The sequence below is a fragment of the Erythrolamprus reginae genome, chromosome 1 (assembly GCF_031021105.1).
Source record: "Erythrolamprus reginae isolate rEryReg1 chromosome 1, rEryReg1.hap1, whole genome shotgun sequence".
Taxonomy (NCBI): Eukaryota; Metazoa; Chordata; class Lepidosauria; order Squamata; family Dipsadidae; genus Erythrolamprus; species Erythrolamprus reginae.
In genome coordinates, this window is record NC_091950.1 from 34,356,339 (window position 1) to 34,374,746 (window position 18,408).

The window sequence follows — 18,408 nt, forward strand, 5'->3', positions numbered from 1 at the left end:
AAGAGGGAGGGAGAGATAGAAAGGAAAGAGGGAGGGAGGAAAGAGGGAGGGAGAGATAGAAAGAAAATAGATAGAAAGGAAAGAGGGAGGGAGAGATAGAAAGGAAAGAGGGAGGGAGAGATAGAAAGGAAAGAGGGAGGGAGGAAAGAGGGAGGGAGAGATACAATGGAAAGAGGGAGGGAGAGATAGAAAGAAAATAGATAGAAAGGAAAGAGGGAGCGAGAGATAGAAAGGAAAGAGGGAGGGAGGAAAGAGGGAGGGAGAGATACAATGGAAAGAGGGAGGGAGAGATAGAAAGAAAATAGATAGAAAGGAAAGAGGGAGGGAGGAAAGAGGGAGGGAGAGATAGAAAGGAAAGAGGGAGGGAGGAAAGAGGGAGGGAGAAATAGAGTGAAATGAAGGAAGAGATTTTTTTTGTCCAAACTTTTCTTTAGCCCCCACCCCCCGCCCGAGAGAGAGAGAAAGAGAGACATAGCAAGAGAGAGAGAGAAAAAGAAAGAAAGAGATAGCAAGAGAGAGAGAGAGAAAGAGATAGAAAGAGAGAGAGAGAGAAAGAGATAGCAAGAGACAGAGAGACAGAGAAAGAGAGAAAGATAGAGAGCGAGAAAGAAAGAGAGATAGCAAGAGACACAGAAAGAGAGAGAAAGAGATAGCAAGAGAAAGAGAGACAGAGAGAGAGAGAAAGAGATAGCAAGAGAGACAGAGAGAGAGACAGAGAAAGAGAGAGAGAGAAAGAGATAGAGAAAGAAAGAGACATAGCAAGAGAGACAGAGAAAGAGAGAGAATGAAAGAGAGATAGCAAGAGAGGCAGAGAGAGAGCAAGGGAGAGAGCAAGGGAGAGAGAAAGACATAGAGGGAGGGAAGGAGGGAGAGAAAAAGGGAGCAAAAAGAGAGGAAGAAAGAAAGAGGGATGGAGAGAAAGAAGGGAAGGAAGAGAGAGAAAGAGGGAGGGAGAAATACAGTGAAATGGAGGAAGAGATATTTTTTTTGTCCAAACTTTTTTTTAGCCCCCCCGTGCCCTCTCCCCGTCCCCCCGTTCAGTGTTCCCCAGGATTTTGAAAATATGAATAATGTGCCGCGGTTCAAAAAAGGTTGGGAAACACTGGTTTAGGCTGTTATTGGTAGACATTCTGATCTAATGATGAAAGAAAGCTTCATCACCGTTTCTCCAGACAAGCCAAAACTTGGCTTATTGGTTAGATCAAGGCTGTCAAACTTCTGATCCGTAGGCCAGATGCGTCATGTGCTGGCCACGCCCACACCCAGTTCAGCAAAGGGGGGGGAGAGTCCTAATACGTCACATGATGACACCATGATGATATGAGTTTGATACCCCTGGGCTAGATTATAATAATTCTTCCCAAGTGAACTAGAATGCTCATTTTTCAGAAAAACATAATTCAAGACTTTAACTTTTTCAACAGATAAGTACCTGTTGCAATGCCTTTAAGTCTATCTTCTGGCTTTCCAGCTTAGAGTAAAATTCATCCACTGCCTTCCAAAATCATAAAGAAATACAAAACATAACAAGAAAAAGGAAGTTAGAACATTTGACTGCACCAGTACTCCTTACTTAGATCTAGGTACTTAAAATGTCCACTAGAAATTTACAAAACAAATTTCAAACACAAAGTTTGCCTCAGAAAAGACCCTTCTTTGTGCAGATTTCATTCTGGTCAGCTTTGCCACAAACATTAACTATCCCCAAAAGCCAAGTAACATTATCTCGAGATCAATAATTCAAAACCTTAATGTTCTCCTTAAATATTTAAGAAGATAACTAAATCATTCTCATTAACAAATACAGTGATACCTCATCTTACGAACTTAATTGGTTCCAGGAGGAGGTTCATAAGGCGAAAAGTTTGTAAGACAAAACAACGTTTCCCATAGGAAACAATGTAAAATGGATTAATGCATGCAAGGAAATTTTTTTTTGCAAAAACGGCACTCCGCTAGGCACCGCTGCCCGGATGTCACCTTTTGAAACAGCCAGGCGCTTCTCGGCTTTTTCCTGAATGCCAAACTTGAAAAGTTCGGTAAAAGTTCGGGTTCAGGAGGTGTCGAGAAGTGCCGCCGCCCGGCTGTCACCTTTTGAAACAGCCGGGGGGACTTCTCGGCGTTCACCCGAACACCGAACCCGGATGTCCGGCAAAAGTTCGGATTCGGCGTTCGGGTTCAGCAGGCCGCCGATAAGCGCCGTCACCTGGCTGTCACCTTTTCAGAAAAGCCGCAGAGCTGTCGGCCGGTCAGGAGGCTCAAACGGAGGTGGGGAAAATTCCATGGGCGGAGCTTTGACATCACGAAGACGTCCTTCCTGGAGTCCATGTTTCAGCCAGGCGGCGGCGCTTCTCGGTGGCCTTACAAACCCGAACACCGAACCTGAACTTTTGCCGAACTTCCGGGTTCGGCGTTCGCGGCGGCGGGTTCGTAAGGCGAAAAAAGTTCGTAAGAAGAGGAACAAAAATCTCGAACCCCGGGTTCATATCTCAAAAAGTTCGTAAGACGAGGGGTTCGTATCACGAGGTACTACTGTACAGGGAAGAATTCTTGTTCAGTGTAATTAATCACATTTCCAACCCTTGATATGATAAAAATAACATATAACCAAACAAAATGGAAATGATGTACAATGTAACCATTTTCCTTTCTTTTTCTATTTTCTTTTTATTCTATTTTCTTTTCTCTCTTTTTTTCTCTCTGTTCATCTTTACACATTTGCAATAGTCATTTACTATTCTTTTTGAATTGTATTGTTTTTCTATTTGTGAATAAAAACTTATTTAAAAAATTAATAATAACATATAACCGAGCATAGCACTGTACCTTGTTGAAAGATTCAAATTCCACGTAGGGACATTTTGAGTGTTGCGAAAACAAGAAAGGGTGAAATTCCTCATACCTGAAAGAAATGCTTTGTGTTAGTGTGTGCTGACCACCAGGGCACAGCACAGTCACAAAACCCACTTCTCTCAAAATACATACGTGAGGATTTCTTCAGGAGACTTGTTTGGTTCCAGACTTGGTTTTTTCTCCCTCTTTTGGATGATGTAGCCCTATTAAAAAGATGGAGGGAAAGGAAAATCCTTATGCGTTACATCTATTTTCTACTGCTGGAAATGTAAGAGTGTGTCCTCGTCAGCCACGACAGGTCTTCAATTCAATGAGGCCTTTTGTTATTGTTCTCTTTTACAGTTTGTTTGTTGTTGTTTTCTGCTAGCCATTTTGCATCCAGAGTACTGAAATATGACATAAACATTAGTATTGTGGCCTCAAGGTAGTAAGCCCAACACCAGTATTTTTGGGGAAAATAATTAAGAAATGGCATGAAGCAACTCAACGTGTAATTCCTCTGCATAATATTTGATACAGCATTTATGGTGTTGAAGGCCAAATTTCCCTCACTTTCACTTCCCCAGCTTCTTTTGTTGATATAGTGTTAGCCAGTGGTGAGATTCAGCTAGTTTGTACCACTTTGGGAGAACCATGTCAGGATTAAGCATATCCTGAGGTAATATCTCAATGCAGAAGGAAGGCCTACGTAGAGAATGCAATTAAGCATACAGCAACCTCATTAATTGATAAGTATTTAAATATGCAAGAGCGTTAGTCTCTGCCCTCGCTCTCGCTCCCTCTGTTCTCTGATCCTGCTCTGTGTGAAGTGTAATCTGAAGTTGCTGTATTGTTCTGTTGGTTCCTATGAGTTGTTGTTGTTGTTATTATTATTATTATTATTTATTAGATTTGTATGCCGCCCCTCTCCATAGACTCGGGGCTGCTCACAACAATAACAAAGACAATATAAAAACAAATCTAGTAATTTAAAAAACACTAAAAAACCCATTATTAAAAGCAAACATACACACAAACATACCATGTATAAACTGAATAGGCCCGAGGGAGATGTTTCAGTTCCCCCATGCCTGACGGCAGATATGGGTCTTAAGAAGTTTATGAAAGGCAAGGAGGGTGGGGGCAGTTCTAATCTCTGAGGGGAGCTGGTTCCAGAGGGTCGGGGCCACCACAGAGAAGACTCTTCCCCTGAGTCTCGCCAAACGACATTGTTTAGTCGACGGGACCCGGAGAAGGCCAACTCTGTGGGACCTAACCAGTTGCTGGGATTCGTGCGGCAGAAGGCAGTCTCGTAGATATTCTACAATCCCGGAGTTATTGTAACTGAGATAGTTGTAGTGAGATACTAGCGTGATATATGTGTAGTAAAGTAGAATACAGTTAGTAATGTAAATAAGAAGAAAATATATTTTTTCAAGACTTCCTACAGCTGTTGTATTTCATTGGAGACTTCAAACTCCATATCTATTGGTCTGTGGCTGGCTGGCTGGGTTGGTTAGCTGGTTGGGCTGGTTTGCTACTTAGGCTGGCTAGCTTCCAAAAGTGCGGCTCTGATAAACCGGTAACTAACTTTCTGAACAGTTTGGTGAACTGGTTGGAAGATATCATTAGAGCAGAGAACTAGTTGTTAAATTATTTGAATCCCACTACTGATATTTCCAAAAGAACCCTTGGCAGCTTTGGTTCTTAACTAGAAAGACTCAAGATATCTCCCCCTTAGCAGTGATGCGGCTGCAAAACAAGAAATTCTTTAAATTCACCGAGTGCACCAGATATAAAAATCAAAGCATTTGTCCCTAAATTATAAACTACCTTGGCATTAAAGTCCTCGGTTTCTCCCATGCAGTCTTCAGCTTTTTGTAAAGCAGCTAGTACCTTTTCAATATCTAGAAGAAGAAATAGGTGTTGAAACTCAAAATGTATAGTACTGCACATTCTTGCTGTGGCACAGTAAAGTGATACCTCGTCTTACAAATGCCTCATCATACAAACTTTTCGAGATACAAACCCGGGGTTTAAGATTTTTTTGCTTCTTCTTACAAACTATATTCACCTTACAAACCCATCGCTGCCGCTGGGATGCCCCGCCTCCGGACTTCCGTTGCCAGCGAAGCACCCGTTTTTACGCTGCTGGGATTCTCCTGAGGCTCCCCTCCATGGGAAACCCCACCTCTGGACTTCCGTGTTTTTGTGATGCTGCAGGGAAATCCCAGCAGGGGAATCCCAGCAGCGCAAAAACGGGTGCTTCACTGACAACGGAAGTCCGGAGGTGGGGTTTCTCGGCGAGCGGAGCCTCAATGAAATCGCAGCATTGCAAAAACACAGAGGTCCAGAGGTGGGGTTTCGAGGACTTCAGTGTTTTTGCGATACTGTGATTTCACTGGTGCTCCCTTCACTGGGAAACTCCACCTCCGGACTTCCGTTGCCAGCGAAGTGCTTGCTTTTGTGATGCTGGGATTCCCCTGCAGCATTGCAAAACCACAGAAGTCTGGAGGTGGGGTTTCCTATGGAGGGGAACCTCAGGGGAATCCCAGCAGCGCAAAACGGGAGCTTCGGCTGGCAAAAGGGGTGAATTTTGGGCTTGCACGCATTAATCGCTTTTCCATTGATTCCTATGGAAAACATTGTTTCGTCTTACAAACTTTTCACCTTAAGAACCTCATCCCGGAACCAATTAAGTTTGTAAGACAAGGTATCCCTGTATATCCTCTGCCCCAGACAGCTAGGACTGTCAGAGAACAGGCTGCCTAGAAAATTGCACAAACCCTAGGACTTTTTTTTAAAAAGGGACATGTTTTAAATAACTATTACATAATATTATAGTGCACAGAAAATTATGCCAGACATTAACACATTCAAAATTTCAATACCTACCTTTACTTTCTATCTGCTCTACTTTGATGTTACCCGAAAATCCTGCTTCTATAAGGCAATGTTCAATCAGAGTGATCCCATAAGCTGTTTTTTTTTAAAGAAAAAAAAGAAAGATAATAGATTAGATTAGATTAGATTAGATTTATTGGATTTATATGCCACCCCTCTCCGCAAACTCAGGGCGGCTCACAACAATAATAAAAAACAGCACAGTATATAATACCAAATCCAATGCCCACCCATCTAATTACAATTTAAAATTAGTAATCTCATAAAAACAGTATATATAAAAAACAGGCACACAGTCAATCAATCAACAAATAACATGGGCAAGGGGGAGGTGTTTTAGTTCCCCCATGCCTGACGGCAGAGGTGGGTCTTAAGGAGTTTACGAAAGGCAGGGAGGGTGGGGGCAATCCTAATCTCAGGGTCGGGGCCCCCACAGAGATGGCTCTTCCCCTGGGTCCCGCCAGACGACATTGTTTAGTCGACGGGACCCGGAGAAGGCCAACTCTGTGGGACCTAACCGGTCGCTGGGATTCGTGCGGCAGGAGGCGGTCCCGAAGATATTCTGGTCCGGTGCCATGAAGGGCTTCATAGGTCATAACCAACACTTTGAATTGTGACCGGAAACTGATCGGCAACCAATGCAGACTGCGGAGTGTTGGAGTGATATGGGCATACTTGCAGAAAACCATAATTGCTCTCGCAGCTGCATTCTGCACGATCTGAAGTTTCCGAACACTTTTCAAAGGTAGCCCCATGTAGAGAGCATTACAGTAGTCGAGCCTCGAGGTGATGAGGGCATGAGTGACTGTGAGCAATGACTCCCGGTCCAAATAGGGCCGCAACTTTTTTTTTTTTTAAAAAAAGCTCAAATTTGAGGAAGAAAGCTGTAACTTCTTCCACGTCATTTACTGGAAATGTTATATTTAACAGAGGGACGATTTTGATTATTTTAAAGGTAAGTTTAAAATGAGAATTCTCAAAATAGAGTTGAACATTTTAATGTATACATATCTGTTATTTCATACCCTCAAATAAAGAATGACCTTGTAATTTTCTAAAAAAAATAGAAGAAATTGATACTTACGAAGGTGAGGATTTAGGACTCTCTTTAGTTGATCTCCTTTGGGTGCACTTGTCATTAATTCTGTTAGCCTACGAAAGGAGAGAAGAAATAATAAAGAAGGCATTCTGATAATATACTGTTAACCCATGCAATAAAATTAAGCAAAGAATATTGTTTTAAAAAACAGGTTATTCAAATTATACTCAAACAAAGATAATGTACAGGAATTATTTGCATAACAGATCTAAAATAACTTCCTGTACAACTGCCATGGCTAATTACAGCCTAACTCGAGATAAATACTGTTATTTCATGGATCTAATAAAGCAGACTCCAATTCATACATATTCAGTCCATTTGTAAATCTTTAATATGGCCAAAATTTTTCATTTAGAAGTAGTTTCATTCTGTGTTCTTTAAAATATTTATTTGCTTTCCCTATTGAAAAATGAGCTAATAAAACATTTAGCAAGGAAAAAAAAATATCTTAGGAGAACTAAATTTTACACACTACTTCATACTACAATACTGTTTCTCTCACTGCAAACCATGAGGCTGTATTTATTTTTCTTAGGGCCAGAAAGTCTTTGAAATATCCTTTTGAAAAGGTACATTATTTTATCAAAATACTCCTTAACATATTCCAGTCACAAGCTTCTGGAGGCAAAGATTCTTTTTTTATACATAAAATTAGAAGTATTACAAAAACCTATCATACTACTTACAAACAAAAATGCAAAATGAGGAAAAAAAGATGTCAGCACAAATGTCCTACTTTCCAGCCACTAGATTTCTTAAAACGTGTTTTTTTTTTGAGTTTGCCCCAATTGTAAACTCTATGTAAAAAATAATAATACCTTTCTAAACTGGGCAATGATGTTGCAGTTTTGACATGATCAACTGGATAATGTTCCCGCACTGCAAACTTGACATCATCTGCATCATCTGTGCGAAATCTCAGGATATTCAAAATAAGGTACTCGTGGTCAGTAAGAACAATATTGCCCTGCAACAAATTCAGAGCAGTTTGTCATTAAAATGCAGATCCGAAACTTTTCCCACAGAAGTTCAGATTTTGATCTGTGTATTTTCCCCTGCGCAAACTAGAGAGGTTTATTTAGGTAAAATGTCTGGAATATTTCCAAAATACTGTAAGAAAATTTGAAAAAGAGACAGCATCAGAAGTTAATTTGGAAGCCCTAAAATAATAAATGAGGATGTGATGAAAAGAGAAATATTTCTGAGTTTGAGCAAGATGTGACATGAAGGGGGTCTCCTTCAGCAAGAAAGATATAGGAACTTATTACCATCAATGGTGGACATGTGGTAAAGCTAAAATTTATTGGAAGATGATTGAGAAGATATTAAAAGAAATATTAAAGCATGATATAGATAACACCCCGGAATTTTACTTATTAGGAATTACCAATCAGACTTATAAGAAAGAAACTCTTTATTTAATCATACACATATTAACTGCGGCTAGAATAATATATGCGCAAAACTGGAAGGGGGAGGAAATCCCCAAGAAAGAAGAAGTTATAGCTAAAATATTAGATTGCGCCGAAATGGATATGATGACAAGACGATTAAACGATCAAGAAGATACTAAATTTTATGAAACATGGAATAATATATATAAATGGTTAGATAAGAAAAAATAAGAGATAGATCTGTTTTTATTTAGGTAATAACAATATTAATATTAGTTCAAATGTATTTGTTGATGATTATGATATAATAGTTTATTCACAAGCAACATATTAAGAATTTTGTTTTATGTATGTTTAGTAACTGAGACTTGTTTAAATGTTTGATTAGATGAATATATTACACATAAACAACATATTAAGAATTTTTACTTATACCGTACTAACATTGCATTTAAGATTTGAAAATTTTTTACTAGACTTTTTAACATTTAACAAATGTTTGATTATGTATTCTTTTTTCTATTTGAATGTATACTTTCAAAAGAAGCGGGGAGATACATCCCCACTCTATGTTTAATGTTTGTATGTCTGTATGTCTATTTTATGAAAAATAATAAAAAAATTTATTAAAAAAAAAAAAAGGAGGTCTCCTTCCTAAGTTTTTTTTCCCTCAACAATGGCAAGAATCATCTCCATAAGCCAATGACAGCATCGGAAGATATGAGGAAATAGGAAGTCATATATATCATTCAGAGTTCCTAATTTTTAGATGAGCAGAGATTAACACCAAGATTAACATTAGGCCAACAACCAGGAAGCAAACAATACTGCAATCAAGGAACTGTCCAACAAACTAACAGTAAACAGCTCATCCAAAGAACCAGGGCTACTCCTGCCAACATTGACAGGACAAGTGCTACTATATAAAATGAAAGCAAAGGAAAAGGAATCCTCAATCTGAGTATTGTATTGGCAGTTCTGTGTTAGCAAAAACTTCAGAAGAGAAGGATTTAGGGGTAGTGATTTCTGACAGTCTCAAAATGGGTGAACAGTGCAGTCAGGCAGTAGGGAAAGCAAGTAGGATGCTTGGCTGCATAGCTAGAGGTATAACAAGCAGGAAGAGGGAGATTCTGATCCCGCTATATAGAGTGCTGGTGAGACCACATTTGGAATACTGTGTTCAGTTCTGGAGACCTCACCTACAAAAAGATATTGACAAAATTGAACGGGTCCAAAGATGGGCTACAAGAATGGTGGAAGGTCTTAAGCATAAAATTTATCAGGAAAGACTTAATGAACTCAATCTGTATAGTCTGGAGGACAGAAGGAAAAGGGGGGACATGATCGAAACATTTAAATATGTTAAAGGATTAAATAAGGTCCAGGAGGGGTGTTTTTAATAGGAAAGTGAATACAAGAACAAGGGGACATAATCTGAAGTTAGTTGGGGGAAAGATCAAAAGCAACATGAGAAAATATTATTTTACTGAAAGAATAGTAGATCCTTGGAATAAACTGCCGTCAGTCTTCTATGTTTCTATGTTTCAAATCCCACTCTGTCCCAAAGGTGCTTTTCTCTAAGCTCCGAGCTGAAGAAGCTTCTTGGATGAGAAGTGAAATGTCTTTAAAAAAAACCCAGAAAGTCCAGTTGTCTCTTGGAAAAAACCACCTTTGGGACAACCACAACCTAGATGACTGAGAATCTCCATAGACAATTCCCACTCTCTTCTAGCGCCGATGATGTTACCTAGTTTGGGTAACGAAACACCTATCAAAAAACAATCAAGCTCAGAGAACACGAAAGACCCCTTGTTGGAATGTTTAAGTTTCCACCATTACCGTTATGTCGAAACATTCTTTGAGCTCATCTCCACATCTGATAGGAACCAAGGTGGAGCATTTACCAGGAGATTTATTTATTTATACGGCAAAGATTTTTTAAATTTTTCTCTCCAATCACAATTACAATATAAAATACCAACAACATCAAATTGCATCACAAATTGCATCAACCCTCAATGACCCCAGGCCTGCTGGCAAAGCCATGTTTTAAAGCCTTTCAAAAGGTGTGGGAGGGGGGGCAGTTCGAATCTCTGGTGGGAGTTGATTCCAGAGGACTGGAGCTGCCACAGAGAAGGCTCTTCTCTTTGGCCCTGCCAGCCGACATTGTTTGGCTGACGGGATCTCGAGAAGGTCAATTCTGTGTGATCTGACAAGCCGCTGGGATACGTGAGGCAGGAGATGGTCCCATAAGTAAAAGATGATACTTTGAGTCCTCCCTCCCACCCTTTTTTTTAGAAGGCCTGTAGAGGGAAGAGACTATCCCCAGGTCCCCGTCTCAGACATTCTTTCTCTACTTACTCTGTCATAAAGCTCTATAATCAAATGATATGCTGCTTCATCACTCCCAAACTGGAAATCGACTATTCTATCAATGCCAAGTTGTTTCACACTCACAAGTCTTCTGGACTTTAAATGTTTGCGACACTGTTGATGAAAAACAAAAGACGTCTTAAAACAATGCAGAATTACAGTGGTACCTCATGATACAAACTTAATTGGTTCCAGGAGGAGGTTCGTAAGGTGAAAAGTTCGTAAGACGAAACAATGTTTCCCATAGGAATCAATGTAAAAGCAAATAATGCCTGCAAATCCTTCAGGAAAATCCCAAACTTTAGAAGGGAGGCGAACAGAGGGCAGGGAGGAGCAGTTAAAGGGGGCGGGTGGAAGAAGCAAGGCTAGGCTAAAGGGTGAATGGGAAGGAAGAAAGGCAAGGGGGGGCGCCCCTCCCTTTTCTTTCTTCAAAAGACACTCTTTCAGTGCCCCTGCAAGCACGCTGTTCTCCTACTTTTGTTAATGCAAAGTCTTTCCCCCTCCTAGCCGCCCCTCCCTTTTCTTTCTTCAAAAGACACTCTTTCAGTGCCTCTGCAAGCACGCTGTTCTCCTACTTTTGTTAATGCAAAGTCTTTCCCCCTCCTAGCCGCCCCTCCCTTTTCTTTCTTCAAAAGACACTCTTTCAGTGCCTCTGCAAGCATGCTGTTCTCCTACTTTTGTTAATGCAAAGTCTTTCCCCTTCCTAGCCGCCCCTCCCTTTTCTTTCTTCAAAAGACACTCTTTCAGTGCCTCTGCAAGCACGCTGTTCTCCTACTTTTGTTAATGCAAAGTCTTTCCCCCTCCTAGCCGCCCCTCCCTTTTCTTTCTTCAAAAGACAACCTTTCAGTGCCTCTGCAAACACGCTGTTCTCCTACTTTTGTTAATGCAAAGTCTTTCCCCCTCCAAGCCGCCCCTCCCTTTTCTTTCTTCAAAAAAGGGGGAAAAAAGAAACCCCTTCATCCCAGCAACAGCGGCTTGGGTTCATAAGGTGAAAATAGTTCGGAAGAAGAGGCAAAAAAATCTTAAACACCGGGTTCGTATCTCGAAAAGTTCGTTAGAAGAGGCGTTCGTAAGATGAGGTACCACACTGTATGTGCATTCGACCAGGAGAGAGTTGGCAACTCTTCCATATATAAGAACAAGACCATCTAACCTACACATTTAGGATCCTTGAACATTTCAAAACTGTTCTAACTGTTCTAAAGTACATGAAATTCTATGTAATGCATAGCAAGCTTGGCTTACGGATATTGCAACTGCCATCGTCTTTCAGCATTGGCCATGCTGGTTACAAATGATAAGAGCTGGAGGTAACTATGGTATCTCCAGTGGCCCACATTGTCCACCCCTACTCTAGGAAATGGTATGGCCTGAACTCAGTTATGAATTCAAATGGCCAGTCTAACAATTCATCTCACTTTAAGAAAGAATGTTAATATCCTATTGAAGTTACACTCATGGGAAAGTGCGTAGCTCAGCAGCTGTGGCATATACTTTGCATTTTGAAAGCTCTGGGTCCAATATCTAACATGGACAACAAAAAATGAAATAATAACAATGGAAAAGATCCTTCCCTGCCCTAATCCAGAGACTGAGTAAGAGAATAGATGCTGCATCAGAATAGGACATTTTTGATGAGTTCCTGTTTTGTGTACACTGTACCTAGAAAATACAGTACTGTACTATGTAATTATGAGGATAATGAAACTACAAACCAGGTTTTATTGGGAAGTATTTGTAAACAAATGTAGTCTCACCTAAACTTTACTGAACTAAATGGAATTACAGGTAGTCCTCGATTTACGACCACGATGGAGCCCAACATTTCCACTGTTAAGTGAAACATTTGCTCAATGAGTTTTGCCTTATTTTACAACTTTTCTTGCCACAGTCAACTGAATCACTGAAATTGTTAGCAACACAGTAAGTGAATATGGCTTCCCCATTGATTTTGCTTGCCAGAAAGTGATGGCAGGACCCCAGGTCACTGCAACCGTTATAAACATGAACCAGTTGCCAAGCACCTGAATTTTGATCACATGACCACAGGGATGCTGCAAATATTGTAAGTAAAAACGGGTCATAAGTCACTTTTTTTCAGTCCCCGTGTTCATCCTTTTGCTGTTTGAAGTAAAGTAGCAGAATTTCTAATTGAGTCAGAGAAGAGACAACTGCCTTGTTGTTATCAATCTTGCAAAACACCATCTATGTATCTGGTTGTTATTAATCCCAAAACAAATTCTGCCAAGCAAATTGATATTTACAAAAGGAAAAGCAACAATTACTAGCTTCTGTTTTCTCACCCTTCTGCAAGGAATCTTTCATGTACAAAAGAAACTCAACTTACTTTCATTGCAAAACCGGATGGCATCATGTTTTTTGGCCACTCAAATTCTGTCATGTGGATCCTAATGCCAGATTCCAGAAGAAGTGTAGCCTTGAGGTCTGGTCTAAAAGACAAGGTAAACAAAAAACAAACAAAAACCAACAGATACCGCAGTTGCATTTTTTCCTAGAATCCTAATATAAACCCAAACGTTAACCTTTCTTCTTATCAAAACTTCCAGTTTGCTTTCCTTTTTGATTAAATTCCAAACCTTAATTTGGACAACAAAATTATACATAATATTAATCTATAAATCTGCATATGCTAGTCATTTGACTAAACACCCAAAAGTGGCACACAATCCAATTATTTGTGTCAGGGTCTTTAAACGATTACTTGGTATGATATAGTGCCACGAGTCATGGTCAAGTGTGCCGCGAAGAAGGAAGCTCAGCTTCTGGTCTCCCAACTTTTTGCTGAGAGTGCGAAGAGCAAAAAGTTGTGAGACCGGAAGCTGAGCTTCCTTCTTTGCACCTTCCAAGTTTTCCGGCAGCTGCAGCACCCCGTCCGGCTGGAGCTTCCCTGGCGGTGGCAGAAGGTGAGCTTTGGGGCCCGGCGGAAAGGCGGCGGTAACGGGAGGGCGGTGGCAGCAGTGGCACCGGGCAGTAGCCGCTGGGCGGTGGCAAGGTGGTCGGCTGCAAGCCAGAACTCCAGGACAGAGGCACCGACGGCAGCGGTTGGACATGTTGCTGTACGCCGTACATGCTGGCATTGCGTGGCTTGTACTTGCCTGCTGCTTGAGCCGGGACGGAGGCTCCAGTCCCACGCCTATGCCCAGAGCAACGCCAGCATGTACGGCGTCTAACAACACATCCAGCCGCCCCCGTCGGTGCCTCCGTTCCAGAGCTCCGCCTCACAGCTGACTACCCTGCCGCAGCCCCATGGCTACTGCCCAATGCTGTTGCTGCGGGTTAGTGTATGAGAAAGAGAGAGAGAAAGAAAGAGAGAGATAGCAAGAGAGAGAAAGAGTTAGCAAGAGGAGAGAGAGAAAGAAAGAGGGGGAAGAGAGAAAGCAAAAAAGAGAGAAAGAGATAGCAAGAAAGAGAGAGAGAGAAAGAGAGAGGGAGAGAGAAAGACAGAAGAGAGAGAGAGAAAGCAAGAGAGAGAGGAAGAGGGGGAAGGAGGGTGAGGGAAAGACATAGAGGGAGGGCAGGAGGGAGAGAGAAAGAGAGCAAAAAAGAGAGGAAGGAAGGGAGAAACAAAGAGGGATGGAGAGAGAGAGGGAAAGAAAGAGGAAGGAAGGAAGAGAAAGAGGGAGATAGAGAGAAATAGAGCGAAAGGGAGGAAGAGAGACATTTTTTTTGTCCAAACTTTTTTTTACCACCCCCCCCTCAATGTTCCCCAGGATTTTGTAAATGTGAATAATGTGCCGCGACTCAAAAAAGGTTGGGAAACACTGGCCTAGATGATATAGAGACATTCTGGCAGATTTTCTTTAAAGAGATCTCATTAAATCTTTGTCAAAGGTCAAATATTGTGGTTTAAATTACTATTTTAAACACTGATTTTTTAAAAAAAATATTTCATACAGCCTGTTTGCCAATTTTAAGATACTGAACATTGACATAAATATAAGCTAAACTACTGCCGTTCAAACTTCTATTAATTTGTAATATCATTATTTTTTGGGGAAAAATGTACATTTGCTTTAAAAAGGCACTTGGTGTGTAAGTCAACAAAAGATATCCTGAGGGAGATGGGGATTTCAAAAATATGAAAAATAAATCAGCACCAACAGAAATAACCAAAAAAGGAAACAAAAGAAATTTTGTTCTTACTTTTGGAATCGAATTAGGTATGTCTTATTATCCACATCATAAACATTGTTTACCCTCATTCCCAACAAGCTGTAAAATTAAAAGAAAAGAAATTAGATCTCTATATATTTCTGATCCAGTTATGGGGAAAAATTCATTTTTAATAAACACTTTAGCAAATTATTACAAAAGACAAGTTGACACAACAAAGATTTATCCATGTACTCAGTAGGAGATAAACCTGATCTCATGCACTTAACTTATGCCTCATACAGGTAGTCCTCGATTTACAACCACAATTAAGCCCAGAAATTCTGTCCTTGTGAGAAATTTGTTAAGCCCCGCTTTCCAACTTTTCTTGCAACATTTGTTAAATCAATTACTGCAACTGTAAAATTAGGAACACAGTTAAGTGAACGTGGTTAAGTTCCACACTGACTTTGTTTATCAGAAAAGGTTGTCACATGACCCCGGAACATGAACCAGTTGTCAAGCACCTGAATGTAAATCACATGGCCATGAGGATAGCAATAGCAATAGAATGTAGACTTATATATCACTTCATAATGCTTTTACAGTCCTCTCTTAAGCACTTTACAGAATCAGCATATTGCCCCCAACAATCTGGGTCCTCATTTTACCCACCTCGGAAGGATGGAAGGCTGAGTCAACCTTGAGCCAGCCGGTGGTGAGAATTGAACTGCTGAACTACAGCTAGCAGAGGTAGCCTGCAGTGCTGCACTCTAACCACTGTGTCACCTCAGCTCTTTGGCCGTAAGGGGATGTAGCAACAGTCGTAAGTGTGAAAATGGTCAAAAGTTACCTTTTTCAGTGCCACAGTAACTTCAAACAGTCACTCAAACAATTTAAGTTGAGGACTCCCTATACTGTATTCAGTTAGATGGCAGGATGGTCAGGCATGGTTAGTACTTGGAAGGGAGACCACAAGGAAATCCCAGGACTAAGCGGGAGGTCGACAAATTATAAGAAAGGCAATGACAACACGCCACTTCCAAATTAGTGCAACAAAAACCTCTTTAGACATGTCCATGAAATCACCAGGAATCAAGCTCAAGTTGAAGAAAACTTTATTTTTTTAAAAAAATATATTTTTATTCATTTATAAACTTTAAAAAATACACAAAAGAAAAAACAAGCAAAACATTATACAATACAAACCAAAAACAAAACATATATACATACATTTATACCTTTAAGGTTATTTTATGGTACATATATTGACTAAGATTTTACGCTTATTTAACTATTTTTACCTATTTCTACTGTCATTATAATCTATGTATCTCTAAGGATCTTAATCATAACACCATAACTTATATATATATATTTCTAAGAATTGACATAATCCATTATTATATTCATTTGTCCTTACAATTTTAATACTAATTTCCTAATGTTTAATATATATTATTTCTTCTGTCAAGCCACTCGTGCAACAAATTCCATGTTTTAGAATACTGTATTTCGAAAGAAGATTCGGAATATGAAGGAAGCTTTATATAAACATTATAATTTACTATAATAAATAATTATATTTACTATAAAAAATAATTTACTATTATTTATTGAATTTTAAATAACAGTTCCCAAATTAAGCAAATGAGCGAGTGGGAGCAGCGGAGCCTGAAACCCCCTGAAGGGATAGAACCAACCAAAAGACGGGAAAGCTAGAAAGCCACAAGGGGCCTATTGCTTGGAAGCTACCGGTTGATGGGGAGGGGCGTGTCCTACAGGGATTACTGGGCGGGGCCAGCAGTCATCGGGGCGTGGCTTACAAAGACATCCGAAAGCAGTACCTGTGGCGCAGTTCGGCTATAACCGCCCTGATATCAACCGTATTGAAACGGGACTTCATGGTGGACGGAAAACGAGCCCCGCTCGGTCTTCACACGGCTTCCCTACAGTAGTTCCCAGGCGCTCCTCCGACAGGAGGCGAGCGGGCCGTGCGCCTGCGCGCCAGATTACGAAACTACGGCGAGATGGCAGGACCAAACTTCTTTTATTTCGCGAAGGAAGGCGGAACCAAAAACGACTAAATTCCGCTATACGGTTTGTGCGGCTTTGGGACTCTGAACTCTGGTTGACGCCATTAGTCTACGTGTATTTGGGAGCTACGGGCGCCCAAGTGCAGCTATTCAAGCGGTGACCTAAAAAATCGGGAAGAGGATTTGTTTTGTTTTAATGCAAATCCTATACTGTACAACGATTTTGGGGGGGGGGGGGGGATTAGCACTACATATTACTTTAGATGTATTATTTATTTATTTTTAGTTGAAAATCTTGGGTTTTTTTCCTTCTTGGTTGAACAAATAGAAGACATTCGCAAAGAACCGGTCTTGGATTTTTAGGAATAATTAAATTTACTATGGCTCTTAAAGTACAATCTTTTTTTCAGGCATGTGTGGAACTCTTAAGAAAAGGTACTGAAATTAATAATGTGTTTGTGCAGAATCTAAACTATTACTAAGTAATTTTTGAAGCATACACACCTGTAGTAGATATAAGTTGTATTGTGGCTTAGTGGTGAAACATGTTCATCTCCCACTCAGAAGGTTGACAGTTCAGTTCTAGGTAGTGGTAAATGTTTTTCTCCTAAGGCAAAAAGAAAAAAATATCTGCTACAAACTCCACATGGGCACCAGGAAGGACAGCTGGCTGGTAAATGCTCAAGTTGCCCCAATTCTGCCCTGAATTAAGGATTAGGGTAGTAAAAAAAAAAGACACACCTGTACTACAATCCCAATTTTGGACTGCAATAGATAATCCAATTCAGGAGCTGGGTTTCATTGGTGCAAGCAGTCCATGACCTACGACTGATTGCTTAGCGATTGGAAAGAAGACCAACCCTCCAAAATGTACTTATGACCCAATTTCATGTGCAGCACACACACATGTGATAGCCCACATGCATTTTTGTGCTTTTGTCAACTGGCACACATTTACAGCTGTTTGCAGATATTCCAAACGCTGTTTGCAGATATTCAAAAAGAAGTCAAGAAACAACCATATACACAAATATGTCCAATAAATTATCAGGAAACAAATTCAACTTGAAGGATACTTTATATCTGTTTCGTTTATTTTGCTCTGCATGCAGAGGTTATAATTTGTCTAGTCTTGAGGTATTGTATCAACCGCATGGTTGGATCTGCAACTTGTTCCACTTCTGATTTTTCTGTCACAATTGTATATTGGACTAGGAACTGTTTTTTTGCTATGGATCACCAGTCACTCAATGGATCCACCAGCCTCCTCAGGAACTGGGAGTACAGTACTAGCTGTTTGCTTCTTGCCTAAACTAAAGTCATGATTTAAATCATTTCCTATCAGTCTGAAGGGGGCAGCAAAGAACAGAGTACTGAAATAGTATCACTAAATGATACCAAATCATAAGGAGAAGAGTAATATTTTTTTTGAAGTTCACCTATCCATAGATTAAGTCATAGTGGCTGTTCTTTACGTATTCTTAAGTAGTCCAGGAGGGATAATCCTCATGCCATTGCTGGTTGAGAAATTCTAGGTGAAGTCCACACATTTTCAATGATAACAAACACTGCCATAAAGAGGAGTAAATTTATTCTGGCCCAAATGAAGATAGGTAGGGGGTGGACAATCATCTATAAGTTGTTTATTAAATAC

The 18,408-nt window shown here is 40.3% G+C and overlaps 1 protein-coding gene across 2 annotated transcripts in view; it reads right to left on the reverse strand.

Moving 5' to 3' along the window:
- Window positions 1–18,408, reverse strand: part of NEMF (nuclear export mediator factor) — a 52,827-nt gene extending 34,419 nt beyond the window's left edge. Inside the window, exons 1-12 of one of the 2 annotated variants that reach the window (XM_070748967.1) lie at window positions 17,496–18,408; window positions 17,259–17,361; window positions 14,770–14,838; window positions 12,953–13,055; window positions 10,594–10,719; window positions 7,657–7,805; window positions 6,821–6,888; window positions 5,728–5,811; window positions 4,666–4,739; window positions 2,986–3,056; window positions 2,827–2,902; window positions 1,433–1,495 (exon numbers count right to left, since the gene is read on the reverse strand). In XM_070748967.1, coding sequence (XP_070605068.1) covers window positions 1,433–1,495; window positions 2,827–2,902; window positions 2,986–3,056; window positions 4,666–4,739; window positions 5,728–5,811; window positions 6,821–6,888; window positions 7,657–7,805; window positions 10,594–10,719; window positions 12,953–13,055; window positions 14,770–14,828 — 873 coding nt within the window. In that variant the 5' untranslated portion in view covers window positions 14,829–14,838; window positions 17,259–17,361; window positions 17,496–18,408. Of the gene's footprint in view, window positions 1–1,432; window positions 1,496–2,826; window positions 2,903–2,985; window positions 3,057–4,665; window positions 4,740–5,727; window positions 5,812–6,820; window positions 6,889–7,656; window positions 7,806–10,593; window positions 10,720–12,952; window positions 13,056–14,769; window positions 14,839–16,565; window positions 16,746–17,258; window positions 17,362–17,495 lie in introns of those variants that run through there. The other variant, XM_070748958.1, reaches the window with a different exon arrangement.